General features: G+C 36.4%; 2 protein-coding genes across 3 annotated transcripts in view; one reads left to right on the top strand and one right to left on the bottom strand.

The window, feature by feature from the left end:
- ATP6V1A (ATPase H+ transporting V1 subunit A) overlaps positions 1-20,828 on the top strand; it is a 36,419-nt gene extending 15,591 nt beyond the window's left edge. For both annotated transcript variants that reach the window (XM_058173611.1, XM_058173612.1), the window contains exons 3-15: positions 307-435; positions 728-942; positions 3,942-4,079; positions 4,685-4,836; positions 5,893-6,055; positions 7,449-7,557; positions 9,470-9,592; positions 9,700-9,814; positions 10,595-10,658; positions 11,977-12,180; positions 13,623-13,717; positions 17,081-17,252; positions 19,228-20,828. In XM_058173611.1, coding sequence (XP_058029594.1) covers positions 307-435; positions 728-942; positions 3,942-4,079; positions 4,685-4,836; positions 5,893-6,055; positions 7,449-7,557; positions 9,470-9,592; positions 9,700-9,814; positions 10,595-10,658; positions 11,977-12,180; positions 13,623-13,717; positions 17,081-17,252; positions 19,228-19,320 — 1,772 coding nt within the window. In that variant the 3' untranslated portion in view covers positions 19,321-20,828. The remainder of the gene's footprint in view (positions 1-306; positions 436-727; positions 943-3,941; positions 4,080-4,684; positions 4,837-5,892; positions 6,056-7,448; positions 7,558-9,469; positions 9,593-9,699; positions 9,815-10,594; positions 10,659-11,976; positions 12,181-13,622; positions 13,718-17,080; positions 17,253-19,227) is intronic.
- Positions 20,829-21,331: 503 nt separating this feature from the next.
- Positions 21,332-25,670, bottom strand: part of CTC1 (CST telomere replication complex component 1) — a 33,208-nt gene continuing 28,869 nt past the window's right edge. Inside the window, exons 21-23 of the mRNA XM_058173610.1 lie at positions 24,994-25,159; positions 24,775-24,889; positions 21,332-22,019 (exon numbers count right to left, since the gene is read on the bottom strand). Coding sequence (XP_058029593.1) covers positions 21,916-22,019; positions 24,775-24,889; positions 24,994-25,159 — 385 coding nt within the window. The 3' untranslated portion in view covers positions 21,332-21,915. The remainder of the gene's footprint in view (positions 22,020-24,774; positions 24,890-24,993; positions 25,160-25,670) is intronic.

Here is a 25,670-nt window from a genome sequence, read left to right as displayed (position 1 = left end):
GTGAAATTTCTTGTCCATTACTGTTCCCAAAGGAAGAAGTACGCTAGATAGAAGAGTTTTTGTATTTTAAAGTGACTTCATCTTTTTTCTGACATTACTTTTTTTTTTTTGCATGTCTGATATTTGTTAGTTGAACTCATGTTCAGAAAACACTAGATGTGAATCCTGTCCTCACATTTATATATTAAAATAATGCTTAGTTCTTTCAGCCCAGATGACAAGATTTATAGTAAAGAAAATATAAAGCTACTATTAGCTAGAATCATAATTCAATCTATATAATCCTTTTCTTTGTTTTTTTTTTAGTGGTCACTGCTTGCAACATGGCAGGAGCTGCTATGTATGAACTGGTACGAGTTGGCAATAGTGAGCTTGTAGGAGAGATTATCCGGTTGGAGGGCGACATGGCTACTATCCAGGTGTATGAGGAAACCTGTATCCTTTTAGCTGATATGGAACTTAGATTTTTTTAGTTTGAGTTTAGAAGGTGTAAAACAATGGAAAAACAAAATATGGTGTGGTTTAACAATTACAGTTAACTATAAGCATTTAATAATATTCTTATGCATAATATCAATTAACAAAAATTAAAATTCATTAGCTGGAGAATTTAGAAAATTATAAGTGCAAACATGAATTATGTATGAAGTATTTGGTTTAGATGGTTACCAGCACAGGTTGTATTTGACACTGTTTTCCAGACTAATTTCCTCAACAATTTTTTTAGCTGGTGTTTCAGTTGGAGATCCTGTGCTTCGCACTGGCAAACCTCTTTCTGTGGAACTTGGCCCAGGTATCATGGGAGCCATTTTTGATGGTATCCAAAGACCTTTGACAGACATTAGTAGCCGGACTCAAAGTATATACATTCCCAGAGGAGTAAATGTGACGGCTTTGAGTAGAGATATCAAATGGGATTTCATTCCTTTAAAAAACCTGCGGGTAAGTTATTTGGGTTTCTTTGAAATATTTCAGTAGATGTTTGGCACATATTTGAACAAGGATTTTCCACTCTAAAATGGAAACTAGGATACTAGCATCCATCAGATGTTGTACTTATATTTCCCTAAGTTAAACATTGCATCTTGAGTATGAAATACTTTCAAAATCATCAAAGTGACTGTTCTGGATTTCAAACTGGATGGTTCAAATCCACATTGTTTGGATTCAAATATTTTGCACATTTCTATACAAATTCAACAAATTACCTTCAGATGAGATGGGAAATTCCCCAAACTCATTCAGGAAACATTTTGATCTATCAGTTCATTTTAACTGATCCTTAACCCTTTGCAAATTTGTAACTGAGACTGAGTTTCCATGTCAATCCAATTGAAAAGAACTTTCCTCATCTTCAGACTATCAAATTTAGCATGTGGCCTGCTCTATTCAAATGGATGAAAAATATATTTAGGCAGACCTGTGGTCACTAGAATGGTCACTCATGACTGAGCAATCTCAGTAGATATATTTGTGATACACAATATCCCTACATTGTCCTCACCATCCAAACAGTAACATACATTGACAGATCCTTGGATGGCGCTCCTATTCAACAAGATGGAATTTGTAGAAATCATCATCTTCCTGCCTTCTGCTACACCAGTGATATAATATGACAGATAGAACTGGAAGAGACATTTTTTCTCCCTTTTATCAACAAGCCTGATTAATGCTTTCATCCAGAATTAATTTTAGAAGCTAAACATTTCACCATGAATTAATTTCATAAAAAGTATAACCTTTATGTCAGAAGAACTATCTTCTTTGTCATAATTTAATTGCATAGAGTACAACCTGAAATGAAGGAAGGCCAAAGAACATCCTGGTTTTCTTTGACTGCAAACTCTTACTTACAACAGCCTACCCCCTATAACTTTAATGCTCTTTCCCATGCCATGGCCATTCCTCACTGTCCTCCATCCATTCACAGCAGTCTCGAACTAGCAAATATCTCCCTTTTTTTTAAAAAAAAAAATCTCCTCATGACTCAATTGCACATAATTGCACATAAACAGACATATCAGAAGTGACATACTGTTTTCTGTCAAAAGTATAAACCATTTTGGTAATGAACAATCTAAGAGAAACTTCTCTTTAAACTACACCTGCCTCTGGTAAAAACAGTTGGGATCAGAGTTGTTTGGAAAGTTGAGGATGCAAATAAAATGAAGTTTTAGAATTTTTTATTTTTACCATCTAATTTTGAAAAAGATGGATAAATAATGACATTTGAAGAATGTGAGTGTGAGTAAAAAGACATGATATTGGTTACAAGACACAGAAGAGTAGGTAGTGAAAATACTGTTGTTCCCATAAAGGAAAATGTATTATCATAGGTCTTGGATAATTATGATGATGGAATGCACTTAAGATTTATAGCAGTGAGTAACGCTATAGGCCAGTGAGACAGAATTCTCCAGTTTCAGCATATCTCACAATGATTGGAATATAAACTATGCCTCCATCCCAAATGTATATGAAAAAAGGAAATAGAGGTAGTCCTTGACTTATGACCACAATTGAGCCCAAAGGTTCTGTTGCTAAGTGAAACAATTAAGTGAATTTTGCCCTATTTTATAACCTTTCTTGTCACAGTTGTTAAGTGAATCACTGCAGTTGATAAATTAGTTATACAGTTCTTAAATGAATCTGGTTTCCCCATTGACTTTGCTTCTCAGAAGGTGACAAAAGATGATCACATGACCCTAGGACACTATAACCATCATAAATATGAGTCAGTTGCCAAGCATCTGAATTTTGATCACATGACCATTGGGATGCTGCAATGGTTGTGTGAAAAATGGTCATAAGTCATTTTTTTCACTGCCATTGTTAGTTTGAGCAGTCACTATTGTAAGTTGAAGATTACTTGTACCATCTTTGTTCCATCTAAAATCATACATCCCTTCAAAGCTTTATTATTTCCTTGTCTTTGATTTCCTCCTGATGAAAATCTTCAAGGATGTAATGAGTTGGATCCTCGTAGAGAGAATTCCTCCTTACTTGACCATCAGTATTAGCTGAGAATTCTTATAATAAGCAGTTATCATGTTTATTTCACTGAAATATTCTTATGTATCTATTTGGTCTGAAATGCTTTTTGTTTATTATGAAGAAGTCTGCTTGTGTTGTAATCATTTATTACTGGAATAGGAGATTATTGTTCTGTTTATTGAACTGTTAAGATATTTCTTGATATAGAAGGTAACTTTACCATTAGTGTAAGTCAAAGCTATGTATCACCGAAAGGATTTGTCTTAACGGATAATAGAGCTACATTAGCATATGTTCAGTATTGTGTGTATGCTTTCACTGTTGATATATGTCCTATATATTCTTTATATTATATCTCCACACTTGTGATGATACATTTTTAAGATATTCAACATCTGTATTAAGGGAATGCTTTACGCCAGGGGTGTCAAACTCAATTTCATTGAGGGCTGCGTCAGGGTTATGTTTGACCTTGGGGGCCATGCTCAAATATAAAAGGGGAAACATTTCTCCATTTGTTTTGTTTGTTTTGTTAGTCCTCTGCCAGCGAATACAGAGCTTGGGGGCTGCTGACGGCCCCTGTTTTCGGCCAGGACAGCCTCTTGCAACCCTCTGCCAGCAAAAACAGAGCTTGGGGGAGGGGGGCCCCTCCCAAGCTCCATTTTCACTGGCAGAGGCAGTGCGGGCCAGTCCTTTGCTGTTTCCAGGGCAGCCCCATGGGCCAGATCTAAGTACCCATGGGCCGCATCCGGCCCACAGGCCTTGAGTTTGACATTCCTGCTCTACATTGTGTTATTAGAGAAAGAGAAAAGGCAGTTGCTGACTCTGTCAATATAAGGTCCTCAACCACTTTTTCCAAAGGAAGGTGGTGTCACTCATCCTTATACTAGACATTCATATATAGAGCATGTATTTGTAATTTAAGTTTTTTTTTTTAATTACAGGTTGGTAGCCACATTACAGGTGGCGATATCTATGGCCTAGTGAATGAGAATTCCCTTATCAAGCACAAAATCATGTTGCCTCCACGAAACAGAGGTACAATAACGTACATTGCTCCACCTGGAAATTATGACGCATCTGTAAGTTTTTCTTTTAATTTAGGTTGCTAGTCTCTTGCCTGTTCTAAATAATACATGGATTTTGATGCTTTAGACTGGTACCAAATTGGAGGAAAACACCTCCCATTATTTGCATTTTCTCAATATAAATCCTTGCTTAAATTATAGGGTTGCTACAAGTTTGAGATAAAAAGAATTAGAGAAATGTATAGCTAACAACTTTCCTCTCTAATTTCCCTGATAGTTACGTTGTGTTTGTATGTGTGTATCTGTATCTGCCTATATACTCCACTGAAATTGGTGTATAGCTGAACCAATTCTGATGAGAAACAACATGACAGTGCGGAGTGTTACAGTATTAATGAGCCCATAGCTTTAAATTATTTGTACTTTATAGATAGCCTTCATGGTGCCCTGAATTGCTATGGTGGACATAGGTTTATGGAAATATACATCTTTGTTTCTGTGCCCTCCTACCTCTGCTCAGCACAGATTCTTGACTCCCCACTTTACCATCATAGTTCTCATTTGACTAGTGAAGTTAGCTTTAGTATTGTATTTAAAAGGTTTGTTTGTTTCAGTCTCTGTCATCTGTCATTGATCTTTATTTTGCTGCTTTCATTTAGGATGTTGTGTTGGAGCTGGAGTTTGAGGATGTGAAGGAGAAATTTTCAATGGTCCAGGTCTGGCCTGTACGTCAGGTCCGTCCTGTCACAGAAAAGTTACCTGCAAATCACCCTCTTTTAACTGGTCAGAGAGTCCTTGATGCACTGTTTCCGTAAGTGTCAGTTGTTTCTGACTGCTTTTTTGTTGAAAGTGATCACTTGTGCTCTTTCTTTTTCATGAATCACAATTATTTTATAACACAATGTGATTCCTTCTCAGCCTGAAAGCTCACCGAGTGAGCTATTTCTCATTTCCAGGTTGCCTCACACTGTAGTTGCAGTGAGAAAAGGGAGTATGACTGATGAGGCAGGAAAAACATTCCTGCCAAAAATAAATTATAAACACGCATATTCTTTCAACATTGAAACATGAAACAAATTCCCACTGTAAAATTTGCATCTTGGTAAATTTTAGTTTCAGATAAAACATTGACTTTCAGAGAAAAGAGTGACTTTATGTTTTAAATGGAGTGTATTTCTTTCTCTTTTTTCCCCCAACCCAATATTTTCTGCATTTTTTCTCTATGCACTCTGTCACTAAGTATTCAGTTGATATGTGAAATATTTTATAAATTTATAAATAGCAACAGCACTTAGGCTTATATATTGCTTCATAGTGCTTTACAGTACTATCTGAATTGTTTACAAATGTCAGCATATGCCCCCAACAAAATCCTAATCCTCATTTTACCGACCTTGGAAAGATAAGAACTTCTTAAACACATACACATATATATAGAAAGATGTAATACTTCTTTTATTCAATATCTTATTTGTATCTGCCTTCAGGGCTGTAATACATTTGAATTTTCTGGAACTCCTATATCCAGAAGTAAGGGTTCCCTTCCAACTTTCTTCTGAACCCAACAGAAGGAGAAATTTAGTGGTGAGTTCTTCAGGGTTAAGCTCGTTACGTTGACAAAGACAGAATTTGCTCACTTTTTATAGGCCTAGGTTATTTATCTTCTATCCTGGAGAGAGAAGATTTTTGGGATGGAATATCAGTTGAGAACTAGAATGCCTTCCAAAAACATGGGAAAGAAATGGGCTGGAGCCAGCCAAGTGAAATTATAGAGTTGCTAATTGTTTTACAAAGCTGTCTGTTACACAGTACTTTCCGTGATGTTTTCTTCTGATTTAATATGAATGTATTTTTTTTTTTAATCTAGGTGTGTTCAAGGAGGTACTACTGCTATTCCTGGGGCATTTGGTTGTGGAAAGACGGTTATTTCCCAATCCCTTTCCAAGTATTCCAATAGCGATGTTATTATCTATGTAGGCTGTGGTGAACGGGGAAATGAAATGTCAGAAGTGCTCAGAGATTTTCCAGAGGTTGGTATTGGGAGTTGGCAATACTGTGCAAATGAGAGTTCAGGAGGGAGGTTCTGGCTCCATATTGCAATTTAATTTAAGCAATTGTGTTGATTTCCAGAAAAAAAAATCTAAAACATTTTTGAAAGCCATCCCAAAAATATATTGGCTTTTTAGTTCCCTTAAAAAGATAACTGAAATATCCATATTGGTTTTATGAGCTATGCAAACATGTTTGTTTTGGTACTTGAAGTTGGTTGATTAAATAATAAGACTTACAAAAAAAATTGAAAAAAGATTTCTATTTAAAATCTTTTAAATAGAAAATGAAATGATAACTTCTGGCAACGGAGACAAATTTCTTGGTATATCTAATCACACTTGGCCAAATAAAGCTATCCTATCCTATCCTATCCTAATCCTAATCCTACCCCATCCTACCCCATTTTAGCAGATTTAGAATGTAACAATTTTAATTGTATTTTATTACTGTTTTTATGGAGCTATTGCTATCCACTCAATATGAGCAGAGTTGCCTTAAGAACCTGATTTCACAGAAACATTTTAATGGCCAACCTGTAGGCAAGATGTAATCCCACCTTATTTTAGTGGAGCCCCCAACCCAATTTTAATGGCTCTTGGATACCACCACATTCACTCTGATCCTCTATAATTACATCGTTCTATACTTTACAACCTTTATAAAACTGTTAAGCAGATGTGCAGTCCCCAGGTCCAGAAAAAGTCTCCAACTTGATTCAAAATGTGACATAGTTTTAAAAATGGCTGGTTTAAAAAAAATGGTAAAAAATACAGAATCATTTAGATGTATTTTTGCTTTGTTTTATTTTTCTGCTTTGTATCTTGACTTGAGATTATTGATAAAAGGAGAATTAAATATTAAAGTCTAGTAACCATCTAAATTTACAGAAATTCAGAAACAGAAGCAGCAGTTCTGTTCTTAGAATTGAATTTAAATGAAATGAATTTAAAGATAATTCTTATTTAAGAAAAGAAAGAGTGTTATGACACCTTAAATACTAACAAACTCATTTTAGCAGAATCTTAAATAGACTACAGTTCATTTCATGTAGTCCCTCTGAATCTCTATACATCCTACACTGAATTTTTAGGCAGTTATCAAAATGGTTTCAGGGATATTTGGTTGAGTTCAGTTTTTGAGGATAGATTCACTATTATCATAATTGAACCTGTTATAATTCAATGATTCAGGATCTTAAATTTGGCATATCAACCCTTTTAAAAAATCTGTACAAAAATATTGTGTCTTTTGCATTGTAATAGGATAATGATATTTTTTGGGATCAAAATTTGTAAATCATTCCCATATCTAATTTTATTTTTCCTTCAGAAAACCAATACCCTTTTGTTTCCATTTTTCTTTTGTCTGTAGCTGACTATGGAAGTTGATGGTAAGATAGAAAGTATAATGAAGAGAACTGCTCTAGTAGCAAACACTTCCAATATGCCTGTTGCTGCCAGAGAAGCCTCTATTTACACTGGTAAGAAATGTGGAAACAAAGATGGTATTGACTTAATGCTTGTTTCTTGGTCTTTTAGCTATTGCTGGCTTTCTCTAATTCAAAAGGTGCTTACAACAATTTGCCTGTAAATTTACCTTTGACCTGTGTCACTAAAGATTACACTCAAGAACTGCCATTAATGTAGAATAAAAACAGAACTGTAATAGTAGTGTCTTGGTACCAAGTGAAGTTGATTGGGCAAGCAAGGGAACCTTAAGGTAAAGCTAAAGGTTCCCATCACACATACGTGCTAGTCATTGCTGACTCTAGGGGGCGGTGCTCATCTCCGTTTCAAAGCCAAAGAGCCAGCGCTGTCCGAAGACGTCTCCGTGGTCATGTGGCCAGCATGACTCAACGCCAAAGGCACACAGAATGCTGTTACCTTCCCACCAATGATGGTCCCTATTTTTTCTACTTGCATTTTTACATGCTTTCGAAACTGCTAGGTTGGCAGAAGCTGAGATAAGTAACGGGAGCTCACCCTGTTACACGGCAGCACTAGGGATTCGAACCGCTGAGCTGCCAACCTTTCGATCGACAAGCTCAATGTCCTAGCCCCGAGCCACCTTAAGGGAACCTTACAGAGTTCTAATTGGCTCTCTTGTAGAGGCCCTAAAGACACTGAGGTCATTAGTTATAGATTTGACAGCCTTACCAAGTAGACCAGACAGGAAACACAAGCAGAAAAATTTATTCTACTTTATTGTAAAATTACTTTAATAAAATCTTGTGAGACTGAAAGTATAATTCTCCCTTGCGCTGCTTAGAAAGTCCATTGAATGGGTTATCCTCATGTGATTGGCCAGAGACTGAGTTGAAATTTGCTTAAACACACCTCCTCTTCCTGTCTAGCTCCAGTTTATTAACTCAGTCCGGCCTTTAGACTAAGCCAGTGGTTCTCAACCTTTATAGTGCTGCGACCCCTTTAATACAATTCCCCACGATGTGACGACCCCAACAGTAAAAAAAAAATTTTTTAGGCAGCGATCTCAGCGCACCTCAGGAGCCGCAAAAGGGGGGGAAAAGGGGCAAACTGTTTTTTTGAATTTATTGCGCCTGAAGCCCTATTGGCTAGCAAACTGAACTGCTTGCGATTGCCTTGAGGACGGAGGCATTAAAGTGGAGACTCATCCCCTATTATCGCGCCTGAAGCCAGATTAGGCTAGCGATTGGGAGTGATTGCAAGCTGGCTTGTGAGGGAGACATCAGAGCAAAGATTTCTCTTTTTTAATTCATCGCGCCTGAAGCCGAATTCGCGATTCTTCGACTTGCAAGTATACTTCCCATATTTCCGATGGTCTTAGGCGACCCCTGGCAAATCGTCATTCGACCTCCAACGGGGTCGCGACCCACAGGTTGAGAACCGCTGGACTAAGCAAAGAGGCATCTAAAAATCATGACTAAAGAGGGCCTCTGTTACAAAAACAACTCTTTAAGAGTTTTTATATTGTACAGCAGGAGCCCATTTCAAGGAAAATGCAAACTAAGGAAAGCTAATTCCAAGATACAGTACAGTGGTTGGTGAGAAGAAGTAAATCATGAAACATCCCCAAGCATTTCAGTTATTTAGACCAAATGAGGGCAGCCAGCAGAGCACATGTTGCCCTCAGCACCCAGTGTGTGGTCCCAACATTCTCTGCATATTTGACCATTTTCTGATTTTGGGTATGTGCAACAAAATGGGAAACATATACCTTGTTTCCGCATTTAATTAAAATGAAGAAAAGGAAGAACTCGAAGCAATTGAATATTCTTCTTATGCCTAACAATCAATTGTACATTGTGATACAAATCTTAAGATTCTGGAATTCTTCTGCAAGAGTTCTCATACGCCATTACAGGTGAAGTTCTTTCTATATAATATTTGACTTGTAATTGTTATTGATCATAGGGATTACCCTATCTGAGTACTTTCGTGACATGGGCTATCATGTCAGTATGATGGCTGACTCAACTTCCCGATGGGCAGAGGCACTTCGAGAAATTTCAGGGCGGCTGGCTGAAATGCCTGCTGGTATGCATTTTCTTCTTTGTAATTTTTTTGGGGGAAAAACTGATTCAAAAGTTTTGAATTTTCTTGTCATTAGAGAAGCTAACTTGCATTTTATTGGGTGATTGCAGATAGTGGTTATCCAGCCTACCTTGGTGCTCGCCTAGCTTCTTTCTATGAACGGGCTGGTAGAGTGAAGTGTCTGGGGAATCCAGAGAGAGAAGGAAGCGTTAGCATAGTTGGAGCGTGAGTATATTAATGACAAGATGTTCTTTTTCTGCACATTGTATATTATTTTGCACTATGGTCTGTTATCTGACCATCTTGTATATAGAAAACGTTCCCTGAAATTAAAAATGCTTGTTCAAAGTGAAACTGAAAGAGATAATGGAGAGCATTACATAAATAAAATAAATAAAAAAGACATTTCTTGTTTCAAGACAGCATTTTAGAGAACAGTCTGCAAATTTGTTAAAGTTGTCATTTTCTTGATACTGTACATAGTTTTTCACAGTTCTGTGAATACTATGCAATGTCTGATACATTTTAGGAACAACAGTCATAAAACAAATTGTTCATTTAAGTATTTTCTCTGCCCATTTATATTTGATTAAATATTCGTTTTCTCAATATTTTTCCAACCTATTCCTTACCTGGATTCTATAAGAATTAATTAAAATCGGAGGGGAGGACCTCATAGTTTCACTGACAAAACTCATACTTTGAATATCATTTCTGACAACTGCTGTTATGATTGACGAAGATTTTTCTTTGGTGATTTCTAAGATCATAAAAAGGGCAAAACTAAAAGTTCAGCCTTTGTTGGGGGTTGCAATGAAAGATTTTCAACATTAAACTGGCAGCTCAGAGTTCTCCTTGAAAAGATGCATTTAATTAGGAAATCCAAGCCTAAAGAGTGAATTGCAAACATACTGTACATTTGACGGTCCTTCTCAGTTTGAAGTAAGTATTACTACTAATTGTGATTTCCCCTTTCTATCTTTTCTCTCTCCTATTTCTATTCAGTGTATCTCCTCCTGGTGGTGATTTCTCTGACCCAGTTACTTCTGCTACTCTGGGTATTGTTCAGGTAGGCAATAATTCTGCTCTCTGATTAGAACATAAGCTTTAATGAAAGCTTCTTGAATCTAGTCAGGGTGAGTCTGTTACTATGAAAGATTAGTGTTGTTTGCCATTCTTAATCTGTTTATAAATATTTAGGCACGTGAGTTTGAATGGCCAGCCTGCAGCAAATGCATTAATTCACCATGTGCCTTAATTAGAGGCTACTATTCTGGTTCTGAGGTACTTAGTTTGCTGTCCAGCTTTCCAGGGACTTCTTATTCCCATCATCTGATGATTAATCCATTTAACATAGCACTGCTTCTTCTGACAATGGTTCTGTAATATTCTGCCCATCTTTTGTACCAGTTTATACTGAGACAACTAATACTCATTTTTTTATTTTGGTTTAACAGACCAGATCTTATGGTAAGAATAGCACTGAGGGAAGCTGTTTTCTTCATCCTCAGTTATAGGCAGAAGTTTTTAATATCGCTTATACTTAATCTGACACAATTCAATATTAATCTCAAATACTTATTTCCTTTTTGGAGGAGAGTGGTCAATTACTGTTCTAAACAAATTGTGATAATTCATTTAATCTGATAACACAGCTTCATGCCTATGCAGAAACAAATGGACTGTAATGTAAATGTGAATTATAATACTTGGATGATAACATTTTTTCAAAACGTAATGCATATCATCAACCAGTATGATATACTTACGTTGGGGAAGTGTAAAGAACGACATTTGTGAACATGATAGAAAAATGCTAGCAAAATAGTTTTTATTTTTAAAAAAACATGCAGAAAGTATGATTAGATATGGCTAACGTTGGCAAAATGAAGAAGTGAACAAACGAAATTGATATGCTTGCCAACCCTTAGCTGTAAGGAATGTGCCAGAAGAGAGATCCGGTTCATTCAGCATGAAGTCTTCATTAGATATATCAAACTTGAAGAACATGGAATCATTTGAAGAATTCTTGGTTTATTTGGATCTATACCACAGGAGACAACTTGTAATAACTGAGTTTTAATTTGGGAGCTTGTCATGCAGCCTTTTATGCTATGTAATGTAAAAATTCTTCTTAGCTATTAGATGCAAGTTAATGGTCTGCACAGAACAAAGTACTCACTTCCCTTTTCAGTTTCAAAACTCATTGGTATTCTCAGTCAAACTGCACTCTTGAGAGTTTAACCTACAACGTCCATAGAAGGCTTTTAAGGTTCAAGTGTGAAACCCTGTCCTTGTGGCCTTGTCCTTCTGAAAGAAGTACTCTGAGGCAAATGCAGTTCTGTTCCTTAAGGATGCTCATTGACATTTTGTTACTTTTGGGGCAGGTGTTCTGGGGCTTGGATAAGAAGCTTGCTCAACGAAAACATTTTCCATCTGTGAACTGGCTCATTAGCTACAGCAAATACACACGTGCTTTGGATGAATACTATGACAAGCATTTCCCTGAGTTTGTTCCCTTGAGGACTAAAGCAAAAGAGATACTGCAGGAAGAGGAGGATCTTGCAGAGATTGTACAGTTGGTGGGGAAGGTGAGTGAACATTGCTCTTATGGAGTGATTTCTATATCTAAAGCTATTTGGAATAGTTAATTATTTAATTAGTTATAAAGTGCTTTGCCTTTTTTATTAAAATGATTCCAAAGGAATGTACAAACAAATGTTAAAACTATACCAATTGGCAATTTTTGAAAATCTGATGAGATACTTGAAGATGAAATTTTAATAAAACGTGTTCAGAACAGAGATGTGTCTTGTGTGTTTGTGTCAGTGGTAGTTTCAAGATTTTGGAGACATGAAATTTTTACTACCAGTATTTAAACATTTTCACAATGTTAGTATTGCTGTTAGGTGCTATACATAAACTAAAGTAATACAGTCCTAATTAAATACTTTCTTAGGCAAAATAGAAGTGAAAGTTGTTGCAACATAGGCAAGTTTATATTCCCAACCATCCAGTGAGCTACAAAAGACATCCTCTGTGATACAATCAAAGGTGACCGGACCAACAAAATATTCTTATTCTCACCCTTATAATCATTCATGGTTCAAAATTGACATTTTTCAAATCAATTTTGGTGCGTTTGGGGAGGGTCAACCTCCTGTTCCTGTATCTATCCTAAAATCCTGCTGCGATGCTAAAAATTGGGCTGAATTTAGCATCAGAGTAACTATTTTGGGATATTTAAGAAAGGGTATCATAGCGTTGATCCCATTCTTTCTTAAATGTTGAATAAAAAAATTAAAAAATGCACCACCAGTATTGGCCACAATATGGATATCAAAAGAGTAGCATACTCTTAAGCAGATCATCAATTGAATGATCATTAAAGAGAATTAAAGAGAAGTAGTAAAGAACAGAAAGGACTGGAGACACAATTATTTTTTAGAGGCAAGAGTAATAATACAAGTAGTCCTTGACTTACAACCACAATTGAACCCAGAATTTTTGTTGCTAAGTGAGAAATTTGTTAAGTGAGTTTTCCCCATTTTGCAATTTTTCTTGTCACCGTTGTTAAGTGAATCACTGCAGTTGTTAAATTAGTAACACGGTTGTTAAGTGAATCTGGCTTCCCTATTGACTTTGCTTGTCAGAAGACACTACAAACATAAATATGAGTCAGTTGCCAAACCTGTGAATGTAAATCACATGACATGGGAATGCTGCAACAGTCAAGTGTGAAAAATGGTTATAAGTAAAATTTTTCAGTGCCAAATAGTCACTAAATGAACTGTTGTAAGTCGAGGACTACCTGTAATATGGTTGAAAAAAGTGGTTTTCAGAGTTAATATTAGAGAAACTTTTGTTCTAATGCCCACTGGAAGAGATGTCTAAGTAAGTAAAAAGCTAAGTATATGTTTTTCTGTGAAGATTTCCATTATCTATTCATAACAACCAATTCTTAAATTTTGATTGGCTAGTTATCTGGATTAGATCACTTTCTTAAAAGACTTTTTCTTCTCTTTCACTTTAGGCTTCTTTGGCAGAAACAGACAAAATTACACTAGAAGTTGCCAAGCTGATTAAAGATGATTTCCTGCAACAGAATGGTTATACCCCATATGACAGGTATGGCCATGGGGAATTGGATTTTTTTCTGTGGGAAATATTGTCTGCAGAGACTGCTTGGGTAGAACTACTTCTGCACAATGAAAAATCCACCTCCTTCATCTTCTCCACCGACAATTTTCAGGGATGATTGGCTATACTGCAGTGTTAGATAGTTTTTGATTGATTTCCCAGAGGACGATAATTTGAAGTGAAATAGACAACTCTATCTTGGCAAAAGGAGACTTAATATTTTGATACCTTCCTTTATTTCATATCACATTTTTCCATGGCTTTATGAAGTTGCTTTGAAACTGTTTACTCTTGTTAATGGATACTCAATGGTTCTCTCTCAACTTTCCATAGAAGCTATTTTTTATGGAAAATAGATATAGAATATGTCTGAACACTTTTATGTTCAAATATATTCTATATCTGGAATATTTTGGTATGTTAAATCCTATCTGGGGGATTTATATCAATTTTTCAGATGTTAGATGAATTTTGAAGCAGCTAACATTTTGCGACCTTCCCCCCATTCTCACTTCTTGCTTTGTTGTGCAGTTTGATTGCAGCATTTTATTCTGCTTTTTCAGATCACCCAATTTTCTCTTCCTGTTGCTTATAACTGCAAATCAGAGCTGTTTCAATTGACACATAGCAAGTAGTCTTTCAAACAGGTTAATTAACAAACTGTTACTACTTCTCATAGTTACTAATAGTTACTAGTAAACTTCAGAATTGAATTCAGAGGGGAAGGTATCAGTGGGAGTGGTAAAGTGATTGCGGGATTTGTTTTCTGTTTGCTATATTTTTAATTTATATTAAACCTAGGAATAAAATGAGATGTGAGGTGATTGGGATTAATATATATTATTTAAAAGGTTACAGTTAATGGATTAAAATGAAAGTAATAGTATTATTAATTTAATGTTGACTTAAAAGATTTTGATGAGCCCTGTTCACATTCATGCTTGAGGAGCTGATATACTCTCTGCTTTAAGCTGAAGGAATCATAGACGACATTCTACTTAGATGACATTTTCTAACAGGGCTTTCAGTCAAAGGAAGCATCTCCATGTGCTCCTTCAGATCATTAAGCGTTTTCACATGTTACTTATCTTTTTGTTACATTGTTCTTAATAATATTAGTGTTAAGTTACTGGTGTGCTTGTTAACAAAGGACAAATATCACCTATCACTTTACAGCTGATCGTATAACATCACCAATCCACAAAGGGAAAAGGTTCTATTAATGATAGGCTCATATATACAGAAGCACAGTAGCTGCAAATACCTATAATTGTTCTGGGAGGGATTCATCTGAGCTTCTTATGTATAATTGAATACATATATAATTGAATAATTGAATAATTCTTATAATTGAAACTGCTAATGGTATATATAATGGTGTATATCTAAGACTGCCGTACTATATGGAATGCTGTCTCAACAGTTCAATTTAATTGCTGATGTATAGATGTGGATTTTCCATAATAAATCATGTCTCATGAAATCTGTCCTGGAATTTGAAATTCACAATATTCTTTTTCAAAAGCAGAATAAGGCACACAGAATTGATTTAGCTCTTCCTAATCTGAAATTGAACAAAATGATTTTTATATATCATTTTCTATTTCCATTCATTGCAACAATATTCATTAATAACTATCTTTCATTTTTTAAAAAGCCCCTTGGTATGTTTGGAGTACAAATAGTCCTCAACTTACGATCCCAATTGAGCCTAAAATTTCTGTTGCTAAGCAAAACAGTTAAGTAAATTTTGTCCCATTTTTATTATCTTTCTGGCCATAATTGTTAACAGTTGTTAAATTAGTAATTACAGTTGTTAAGTGAATTTGGCTTCCCCATTTACTTTGCTCTGCAGACGTTTGCAAAAAGTGATCTCATGACCCCAGGATACTGCAACTATCGTGAGTACATGACAGTTGCCAAGCATCCAAATTTTGATCATGTGATCATGGGAATGTTGCAATGGTCATGTGAAAAAAGGTCGTGACTTTTTTCAGTCCCATTGTAACTTTGAATGGTCACTAAATAAGTAGTGTAGTTCTCTCTCTGTAGTTCTCTTGATGCTCTTATAGCGTCTTCTAGATTAACTGATTAGACAATGCTGGAATTCCCCTAAAGAAACGTCATAGTAAAAGTGTTGGCTTAAAAAAATTGTAGCCTCTCTCAACTAGTTTTTGTGGGCTAAAATGATCTTTGTTCCTCAATGTATTTTAGAAAGCTTGAAATGTTTATTGTCACAGGGAGTAAAGACAGAAAGATTGGTATCTTTCTCAAAGGGAATTTTTAAAAATCCAGAATGAAGGGCTAGGATTCAGCCTAATGTTAATATAACTGAGATGTATAGTAGGATTCCTAGTTGACAGGTCACAAGTTAAGATTTACTTCTAATGTCAGTCTGAATATTATTCTAAAATTTCATTTAGGATGAACTGGATCTGGACCTTTAGCTTCTATACTGAGATAGTAATTATTAGATATGTCTTAATCTCTGGTAATAAAGGCTTATATTGCATGCCAAGTCTACTCTGACGTACAACTTCTTCCCACTCTGTAGTCTTTTGCTTGTTTCCCTAGCAGTTTAGAAAACTGATTAGACCCCTATTTTAACTACACTATGCTATTTTTTCTTCTCACCTGGCGATGTTGGAGCTAGCCTACCTTTGGCCAACACTGTTTCATAGATATCAAACATCAACTCACATTTCACAAGAGTAGGAGCTGATTTTTCTGTCCTAAACATTATATCAAATAGTGCTTTGATGCACAAATGCTGATGATCCAGCTTTTTTCATCAGTTTTGCCTTCCAATTAGCTCTAACTGTGCATTATTGAGGGCAACAAAGGACAAGTCCTCAATTGGTGCCATGAACGCCTCGTATGTTCTCAAAATTGCTGCTACATCATGTATGTTAAAGTAACTAGGGGGAAAGAACCAAGTGGAAAAAAGGGGAAAGATACAGCTTTGTTCATCCTCAATATTTACACCAAACAGTGTATTCATTTCATATTTTCTGAAATTGGCCTTTTGTTAAACTGTGTTTCGGTTGTAGGTTACAATCTCTTTCATTTCTTTCAGATGTTAGAATATTGCGCCATTTCTTTCTCATTTTTTGTCATAAAGTGGGTTCCTTTATGCTCATTTGGGATATTATACTAGATCCATATTTTGTTTCCATATATGTATTGTCCATTATAGAAAGCTGATTTCTATAGCCAATTGCTTTGCATCTGTCAATTCTTCCACAAATGTTAATTATCAAATATAAATATTTGCTAACCGGTTTATACAATTTAGTCATTAAAAAGTTCCTTAATTTTGAGAAAGATAAATTTTGCTACTATTTTCACTAGGTTCTGCCCATTTTATAAGACTGTGGGGGTGCTATCCAACATGATTGCATTTTATGATATGGCACGCCGAGCAGTTGAGACTACTGCCCAAAGTGACAATAAGATTACATGGTCCATTATCAAAGAGAACATGAGCGAAATCCTCTACCGACTTACCTCTATGAAATTCAAGGTATGTACCCTGCATTAGGATTGTAACAAAACAATATGTACAAAGGGTCCTCAACGTAGGACGACAGAGTTGAGTCATCATGTTACCGGATCCGATTTTAAAATCCTTTTACCATGATTATAAGTTGAGTCATGTGGTCTTGTGACTCCAGCTTAACCAACAATGTATTTTGCTGGAAACTGACAAAAGATATTTCAGATTGTGATCATACGACTATGGGACACTGCAGCTAGTCATAAATATGAGCCATCATTAAGCAAACAGTTGTAAGTTGAGGACTACCTTTAGTATTTAAATTGCAAACAAAATAAAGCTGTGCTAGGAAAGTGGGTGGTTTGTTTCTGATCCCGTTTTTGTGAATTTGTATTTGAACAAATGCAGAAAGTTACTGTTTATGGCTATGCAATGGATTCTGTTCAGTACAATCAAAATGAGTGCTTTGGCATGGGCGTGAATGCAGATATAGCACCTACTAATAACAGAATAACAATTGGAAGGGACTTTGGAGGTCTTCTAGTCCAATCCCCTGCTCAGGCAGGAATCCCTATACCAGTGATGGCTAACCTTTTTCCCATCGCGTGCCAGGAGGGAGGCGGGAGGGGGGGGTCACGCACACATGTGCCCATACCCATAATTTTATGCGCCCCACCCCCATGCATGAGCACGCTTCTCCCCCCACTCCTGGCATGCGATGGTCCAGTAGGCCCATTTTTCTCTCTCACCTGGCTTCAGAGTGTGAGTGTGAGGAGGGCGAAAACGGCCTTCCCCACCCACTGGAGCCCAGAAAAGGCCCATTTCCCAACTTCCGGTTGGACAGAAAGTGACTTTTTTGCTGTCCCCAGCCTCCATGGACTCCTAGCTGAGCTCGCGTGCCCACTAATATGGCTGTACGCATGCCATAGGTTCGCTATCATGACCCTATACCATTTTAGACAAATGATTGCCTGATCTTTTCTTAAAGGCTTCTAGTGTTGGAGCATTCAAAACTTCTGGAGGCAAATTGTTCCTCTGATTAGGAAATTTTATACCCAATTCCAGCAATGGGGTGACTGATTTCAAGACTGTGCAGCAGCTAAACTTGTATGGGGACCTGATCATGTTTTAGATCATATTTAGACAGAAATATTTAAAAATTAAATAAAATAAATAAATAAATAAAATAAATAAATAAAATCCAGTGGGATTCACAAACTATATATCAAGAAATTGGTTAATCTTTTATTGCCCTTGTTTATATCCCAAATCAAATATAAGATTGTTGTTCCTTTAATATTCTATTAATCTAACTGCCATTTATAAAAAATATGGTTGACAAGAGGTTTAGTTTTTTAATTAAACTGCAAGACTGTTAGGGATAGTCACGTCGATGTATTAATAGGAAGCAAGAGGTAGGTCTACTCTAAGTAGTTCCAATCTTGTAATGTGATTTAGCAAGAATTGTAGAATACCTGCTTTTCTATAACTTGAGCTGCTGATAAAACAAAATAGATGGCTTTGTTTTCTTATGCCAGAAAACTGCTTCATGATTGGCATTAATTGGCTGCAGACCACCTTCAAAGTCTGTTTCTGTCATCTTCTGGTACCTGTTCAAATCATGTACAAAGAAAAGCAGCTAGGTCTTTTGTATCACCTCTGGACTCAGGAAGGAGGATGAAGCATTTCACAATTCCAATTTCTTTTTGAATATGAAACTTGGTACACATGCAGATTGCTATTTGATGTTACTATTATAGCAGAAGTGAAAGAGAAAATAGTAACTCTGCTGCATGAGGAGGATTTATCAGATGGGGATATGTCTGCTGGCTGTTTTGTTTTACATGGGACAGGTAGATCTCATCAGGCATATCTAAGGACCAGTTTCCTCTGTACCCTTGTTAGGAATTCTGCAATGTTAAGATATCCATTACATCTTCTTAGGAAATGCTCTTTCTAAACCTTTTGAGTGATTATCCAATTTCACTTTGTTGAATTTCAGGACCCAGTGAAAGATGGAGAGGCAAAGATCAAAGCAGACTGTGCCCAGCTGTTTGAAGACATGCAGAATGCATTCCGCAGTTTGGAGGACTAGAAATTCCCACTTCAGTGTTTCTCCTTTCAATCTTCTCTTTTTCCAGCAGAAGATGAATATATACATTGTGATGAAGATTACTTATAACTGGAAAAACATTCCAATTTAGTTTGATAGTTGTGTGTGTCTTTGTGCAAATGTAAAGCAGACTTTGCTAAAGTCCCAGTAAGGCTTGAAGTCTTCTCACCAAATTTAACCCTTCAACTGTTTCTCTCTTTGGAAGAGAATTAAGGTTGTCAAAGTATAGATTTCTTCAGGGAGGAAAAAGGCAGTTAAATCAGTTTTCTACTACATGTGGTCATGCATGATGCTTCAAAGGTAGTTTTGCTTATTCTTTAATGCTGCTGTTGTGTCTATAATCAATAGAGTTGATCAGAACTATAGATCACAATATTTTGGTGCAAAAGCTCTTCCCCATTCTTAATGTGCTGAAAAAACTTCAGGATTGGAATTGATGGACAAAAATGATTCCCAACAGCAGTCTATGCTCAGCCATTATTTGAGGAAATGTATGCCTTTTGAATGTACATGCAACTTGTTAAATTATTTTTCTCTGCTTTTTATTCTTGGAAATATGGACCAGAAAAGATCAACCCTTCTTTTATTTCTGGCAATGTTTGCTATTTAAAACAGTAAGTATCCTTATTTGAGCAAATGTAACACTATAAACTTATAAAAAATGAAAAACCATGGAATAGTTGTACAAAAGTTTTTAAATTTGCTGAGGAAGAGAATGTTAAAATCCCAAGCTTTAGTTATAAAAAATGCTGCTTGCTAATCCTTTTTCTCACCTCTCCTTGTACAGACCATTATGTCTAGTGCTTTCTTATAGCATATTAACAGCAGGCCTTGATGCTCATACATCATTACAATTTAAATAATGTAAAAGATAATCTTTAAAAGTCCCTGATTGAACCTCCTAATGCCATTGTGACATTGCTGCAAAATTTGTGTGAATCCTCTCTGGAATTCTGTTTCCTTGCACATTTGTAAATGTATTATAATATGAAGTATGGATTATAAATATAATGCAATGAAAACTGGAAACAAGGTTGCTAAATATTATAATCAAGTAATAATATATTTCCTCTTCCTGACCACTTTAACTATAGAGTTGATGACCCTTCTGTTTCTGGTGTGTCACTCAGTATCAGTTTTGAGCCTTTCTGAAAAGGCTCAAATGCTTTTTCCTCATTTAAGCAATGCCAGTTAAATTTAATAACTGCATTTTCAATTCTTCCGAGTTTTACATTCAGAAAGCTACCGGTAATTTCATTTACGCTGTTTGCAGAACATGATAGATGAATGATTAGTACAAAACAGTTTTGCTTCTTTTGCTGAAATCCTTATTGACTGTATTATGTTGTAGCATTCTATGTCTAGGAAATTGATTAACTACTATAATTTTACATACAGTGTATTATGCTGCTTTGTTCCCTGTCTCCCTCAATGTGCAATTTATTTTTGGATAAAAATAAAAAATTCTCTTTGTGTCAGTGTTAGAAAAATCATCCTCATGTCATGATATTACAAACTCAATGGTTCCAAAAGAGGAAGAATTGATAGGAAGAATGGCATTATATCTATGCAGCTTTGTGTATAATTTGTTCAAATCTTAAAGAATACAGTTGTGTTGATAATATACTATTCTTGCAGTAAAAGTTTCTAGCCTTTTAATTGGTGCTCTGTGTCAACAAGACATTACAGAATTTAGTAATATAAAAATGAGTAAACTTAAACTATGTTACCTGTATTGGACTATTATCTTAAAGCTGATTGGAAATTATATTGAGATTCAGGATTATATATATTTAAATAATCACTCAGAAGCATCTACTTTCAAGCTGTTGTTAGTCTATATTCATTGGAATCTGGGATTATTGGAAATGCTTTTTATTGAGTGACTAAGGCCAGCATTTTTCTAATTCCCTTCTCTAGAATGAAAGTTTTCTTTTTTCTTGAAAGTTCATTCTATAGTAAATGATGTCTCTTCTCATGGCCTTGAGAAACTACTATACAAATTAGGCTGTATTTGGTCCTAACTTCTGTGAATTGGGATGGAATAAACCAAGATGGATTCCTGTCTGTTCTGGGGAATTTTATTAATAATATAGTGCAAGGAATAACATATTAGGAAAACAACACTGTAAAGGCCATTGGGATAAATGCTTATTTGGTATAAGCAGATGTGAAATGAATGAAAAATTGTCTAACTTTTGCTTGATCATCTGTTATACCTTTCCTAAATTCTAGTATGTGCAAAAAATAGTCATTGTTTTACATTAAGATGCACTTTTCTCAGTACAGAAAGAGTAAAATCATGGCAACAAAATATGCTTTAATCAAATGTTAAAATAACAAACCCCTTAGTTATACGGCAAAACTGATTTGTATTTTACTGAAAAGAATGAAAGAAACAAAGAAAAATGAGCTTGATTTTTTTTATATAAAAATATTTTTACATTTTAATGTTTGCAACAATACCTTTCACACTTGGGCTTATGAACGATAATATCGCCAAACCTGAAATACATACACAAATTGGAATTGCACAAATTCCTCCAGAGTAATTAGACGTTCTCCTCTTCCTGTTCTTCAGATTGTTTCCTGGATATTAAGACATACCAAGTTTGGTCGATTCCTCATTCGGCTTAAGAACTCTAATTCATTACAGAAAAACCTCCTCAATTGTCCTGACCCTATTAAAAAAAGAGAACGTTATAATCCACCTCTTTCTAATTAAAAATAACATCAACACACTGTATCTCAGCCAGCTCCTGGGTATGTCTTTTCTAATTTTGGGAGAAGGGTGCAGAGAAGATATAACAGGGACATTTTTCGGTTTTTAAAAAATGAGTCGTCATTGTCACAAGGAAATCAGTACAAGTGGAGGAACATACACGTGCAATACTTGGCATATTTATATTTCATATTTCTTTTTTTTTTTTTTTTTTTTATTCAAAAAGTTTTTATTGGTCAAAAAAGGTTTATACAAATACATATCAGGTATGGTAAATTTTCATTTTTCTTATGCAAGATAAGAATTTTACTCAAATTTTTTAACACATACAACAGCCATATGGCAAGCAGGTGACACGAAGTAGCTAAGTTTACAAATCTTAAATACGTAATAAAGAAGGGTCAGGAATAAACAGAATATCGTACAAAAGAGAATAAGGAAAACCAACACAATCCCAAATATCTTTATCACTTCCTAGTTTTGGATCTCAGAACTCTGGGTTCAGCCTGACCCAACTCCAGGGCCGCAACAGCGGCAGCCGCCCGCCCCATGGTCTATAACCTCCCTTCTTCAATTCCTGGGTCATCTGATTCCAGGAGGGCTTTGTGTTCCTCCACGAGGCCGTAGCCTCCGCAATTGTACTAATTTTTTCGTAATGCCCTCCCGGAAAATCATCAATCCTCTGGCATCAGCCATCTGAAGCCCACTCCTTCTGGTACAATTTGCTTGACAAAAGTAATATTTCTTTCTCATTTCACGTACCTGTCTGGGAATCTGCCTCAGAATGGCTATCTCCTGCCCCTGTAAATCAGTGCCCCACTCCTATGTTTTCTAAGAATTTCATCTCGCCTCTTCTCACAAATTTGACATGAACCTCTCTGGGAACTGCATGCGTGCGTGCATATTGTGAATTAACTCTATAAACTCGATCCACATCCCAATTCATGAAATCAACACCTCTCCCAAGAAATTCTCCCAACAATTTAGTCACAACATCTCTCAAATCTTCTTGGTCCACTTCTTCCAAATTTTGAAACCTAAGGAAATAAGACATTTTATCCATCTGTAGTCCAAGCACAGCATTGCCTGTCGTCTCCTCTCTTTTCTGCACTGCCCGCATCTCACCCTGCAGACCTTCCACTTTCTGCTTGTTTTCTGCTGAGACTTGTTGAGTATCCTTTAAATCCTTTTGGATAGTCACAATTTCTACTCTTATTTCCGTTTGGCCTCTTTGCAAATCATCCAATTTCTTGTCCATATTAGATAACTTTTCCAAAATTCTCTCCATCTCTCCAGCAGTTGGTCTCTGACCTTTTGCCATTAAAAAAAAAAATACAAAATCCTCAGGCAGGCACAGTATCCTTGTAATTTCCTCCGGATCCACCAGGGGGCACTCACAGGAGCAACGAGTCCAGAGTACAGTTAGTCAACCAGGAAGCCGAAGGGAAGTGATGTCATCAAGATTCTCATAGTGAAGGCGGAAGCTGGACTCCACCACTGTTCCCCAGAGGAGGGGCCTCAAACCCTCCCTCCTAAATTTCTCCATCACCTCTTCTCTCCAGAGCTCCACAAAACCGGTAATCTTCTTATTTTAAGTTCTCCTCTCTCCAGAATGACTCGTGCTCCTTCCAACCGCAGGGGAGAAAAACCCCCCCGCACTCCGGAGCACTCCACTCGCGTTTACCGATATCCCCTTCCCTTCTCCATTCCTCAATTCTTCTCCGTTCCCTGTTCACCACCAGGCTGCTGCAGTTATAAATCCAAAGCCCCGGTGTCACCGGGCACAGCGGCCCAGGCGACGACCAAAATAATGGCCGTGGCCCGTGGCCTCCAGACCCCGCCGAGCCTAGGACGCGCCAGCATCGGTCCCCACAGTCCTGTATGTCGGCTGGGAGACCCCTGGCGAGCCGTCCGTACGGCAGGTGTCCTTTTCGGAACACCTGGCCCCTGAGGGCCTCGGCGGCGGCCGGATTCAGGCGCTGGAGGCAGGAGAAGCCTCCAGACGACCGTTGCCGCTGGACACCGGAAGTCGTCTCCATATTTCATATTTCTTAACAGCTCATCTCCCTCATATTTATGCTTGCCCAATTAAGATGTGCAATAGAATTCCATTTATCGTTGCCTTTATTAAAATCTCTTTTTAAGAAAAATCAGGGAATGTATTTGCCTACATCTGAACAGAAGCATAGTGTTTTTTACAATATACCAATGGTCCCCATTTGCATAAATCAGCCTTCTACCCTTCATCAGATTAGATTTCCATAAAAGTCAAAACACAGTGATCAATATTCTTGATCTCTTAACTGCTGATGTTCCAATTAATATAAGAACAATTTTCTTGAGCCATTTTGTAATACAGATCAACCTCTCGGGTACCTAGAATTTTTCCTCTAAACCTGTCAATTTAATTGCTAGCAGGTATTAATTAAACTGGTATCTACTTTAGGTAAGGAACATCTGGCATACTGAAGTAAATTTAGCAGCTTACTTGGGCGGTTTATTAATCTATTTTGAAGCTTCTGGGATTTGTAAGCAGTAAGTTAAGGACTATAATGAGGCATCAGAATCGCTATTTGTTAACAAGCAATTTCTGTATTGATTATAGCAAAGGAACATATCGCAGGAATAGTACGTTGAATAGCTGCCATTGTTTCTAAAAAAATTAGTTTCTTAGCACTGAAAGCATTGTGTGAGGTTGAAGGCATATAACATACCTGTCTTAAAAGATTTTCTATCCACTCTGAAGGCCAACACTATGGATCGACAGACAACTGGACTTCTGCATAAGTTTCTCAAATACTGTGTGAGCAGATCTTGCTCTTCCAGTATCTATCAAAATAGATAAATTAGCCTTGATCTACACTCAAAATCATTAGATAAAATTCCTAATTCAAGTAATTAGCAAATTTTCTAATTCAAAATAAACCACTTACCCTAGTTCCTGTGCTAATTTCATTATGCTGAATGCAGATACTTCCCTTAATCTGAATATGATTTTGCATGACCTCCCATTCCTTGGGGCTCAAACCCAACACTTGTTGCACCTGTTGGTTCTTGCAAAATACCATAACCTCACTTGTTCCATCTTCTACTAGGATTCTGTGATAATAAGTGGGATTTGAAATAAACATATCATATTCTCATTCAGAATAATGTATATCTGTAATTCTATTCTGTATGCCATAAAATAATAATTTGAGTAGCAGATAGTCCTTGACCTACAATTGGATGCTTAGCAATTGTTCAAAATTATTATAGATCCCCCCCTCGGCTACTTATGGCTCAGTTGCAATGGCCATCCTTCCCCACTCATGTGACCACATTGGGCACACAACCTGCATTTATGGCTGTGTGGAGTACCTCGCAGGCATGTGAATGTTTTGCGAAGTTTTTGCCAAAACCCAGCATTTGCTTCTAATTTTTGGCAAAATCCTCCCATTGCAAACAGTGGATTAACTTTACAGCCGTAGAGGTTGCTTTACATGGCAGCCTTTTTTTCAACCATCACGACATGATTAAATTGATCTTTACCCTGTACTCATTTTGATTTTAAATATACTTGATCAAAAAATAATTTCAGTTCAGCAAAAAGTTGTCAGATCTGATGATT

The sequence above is a fragment of the Ahaetulla prasina genome, chromosome 2 (genome assembly GCF_028640845.1).
Source record: "Ahaetulla prasina isolate Xishuangbanna chromosome 2, ASM2864084v1, whole genome shotgun sequence".
Taxonomy (NCBI): Eukaryota; Metazoa; Chordata; class Lepidosauria; order Squamata; family Colubridae; genus Ahaetulla; species Ahaetulla prasina.
This window is presented reverse-complemented; position numbering and strand designations above follow the sequence as displayed.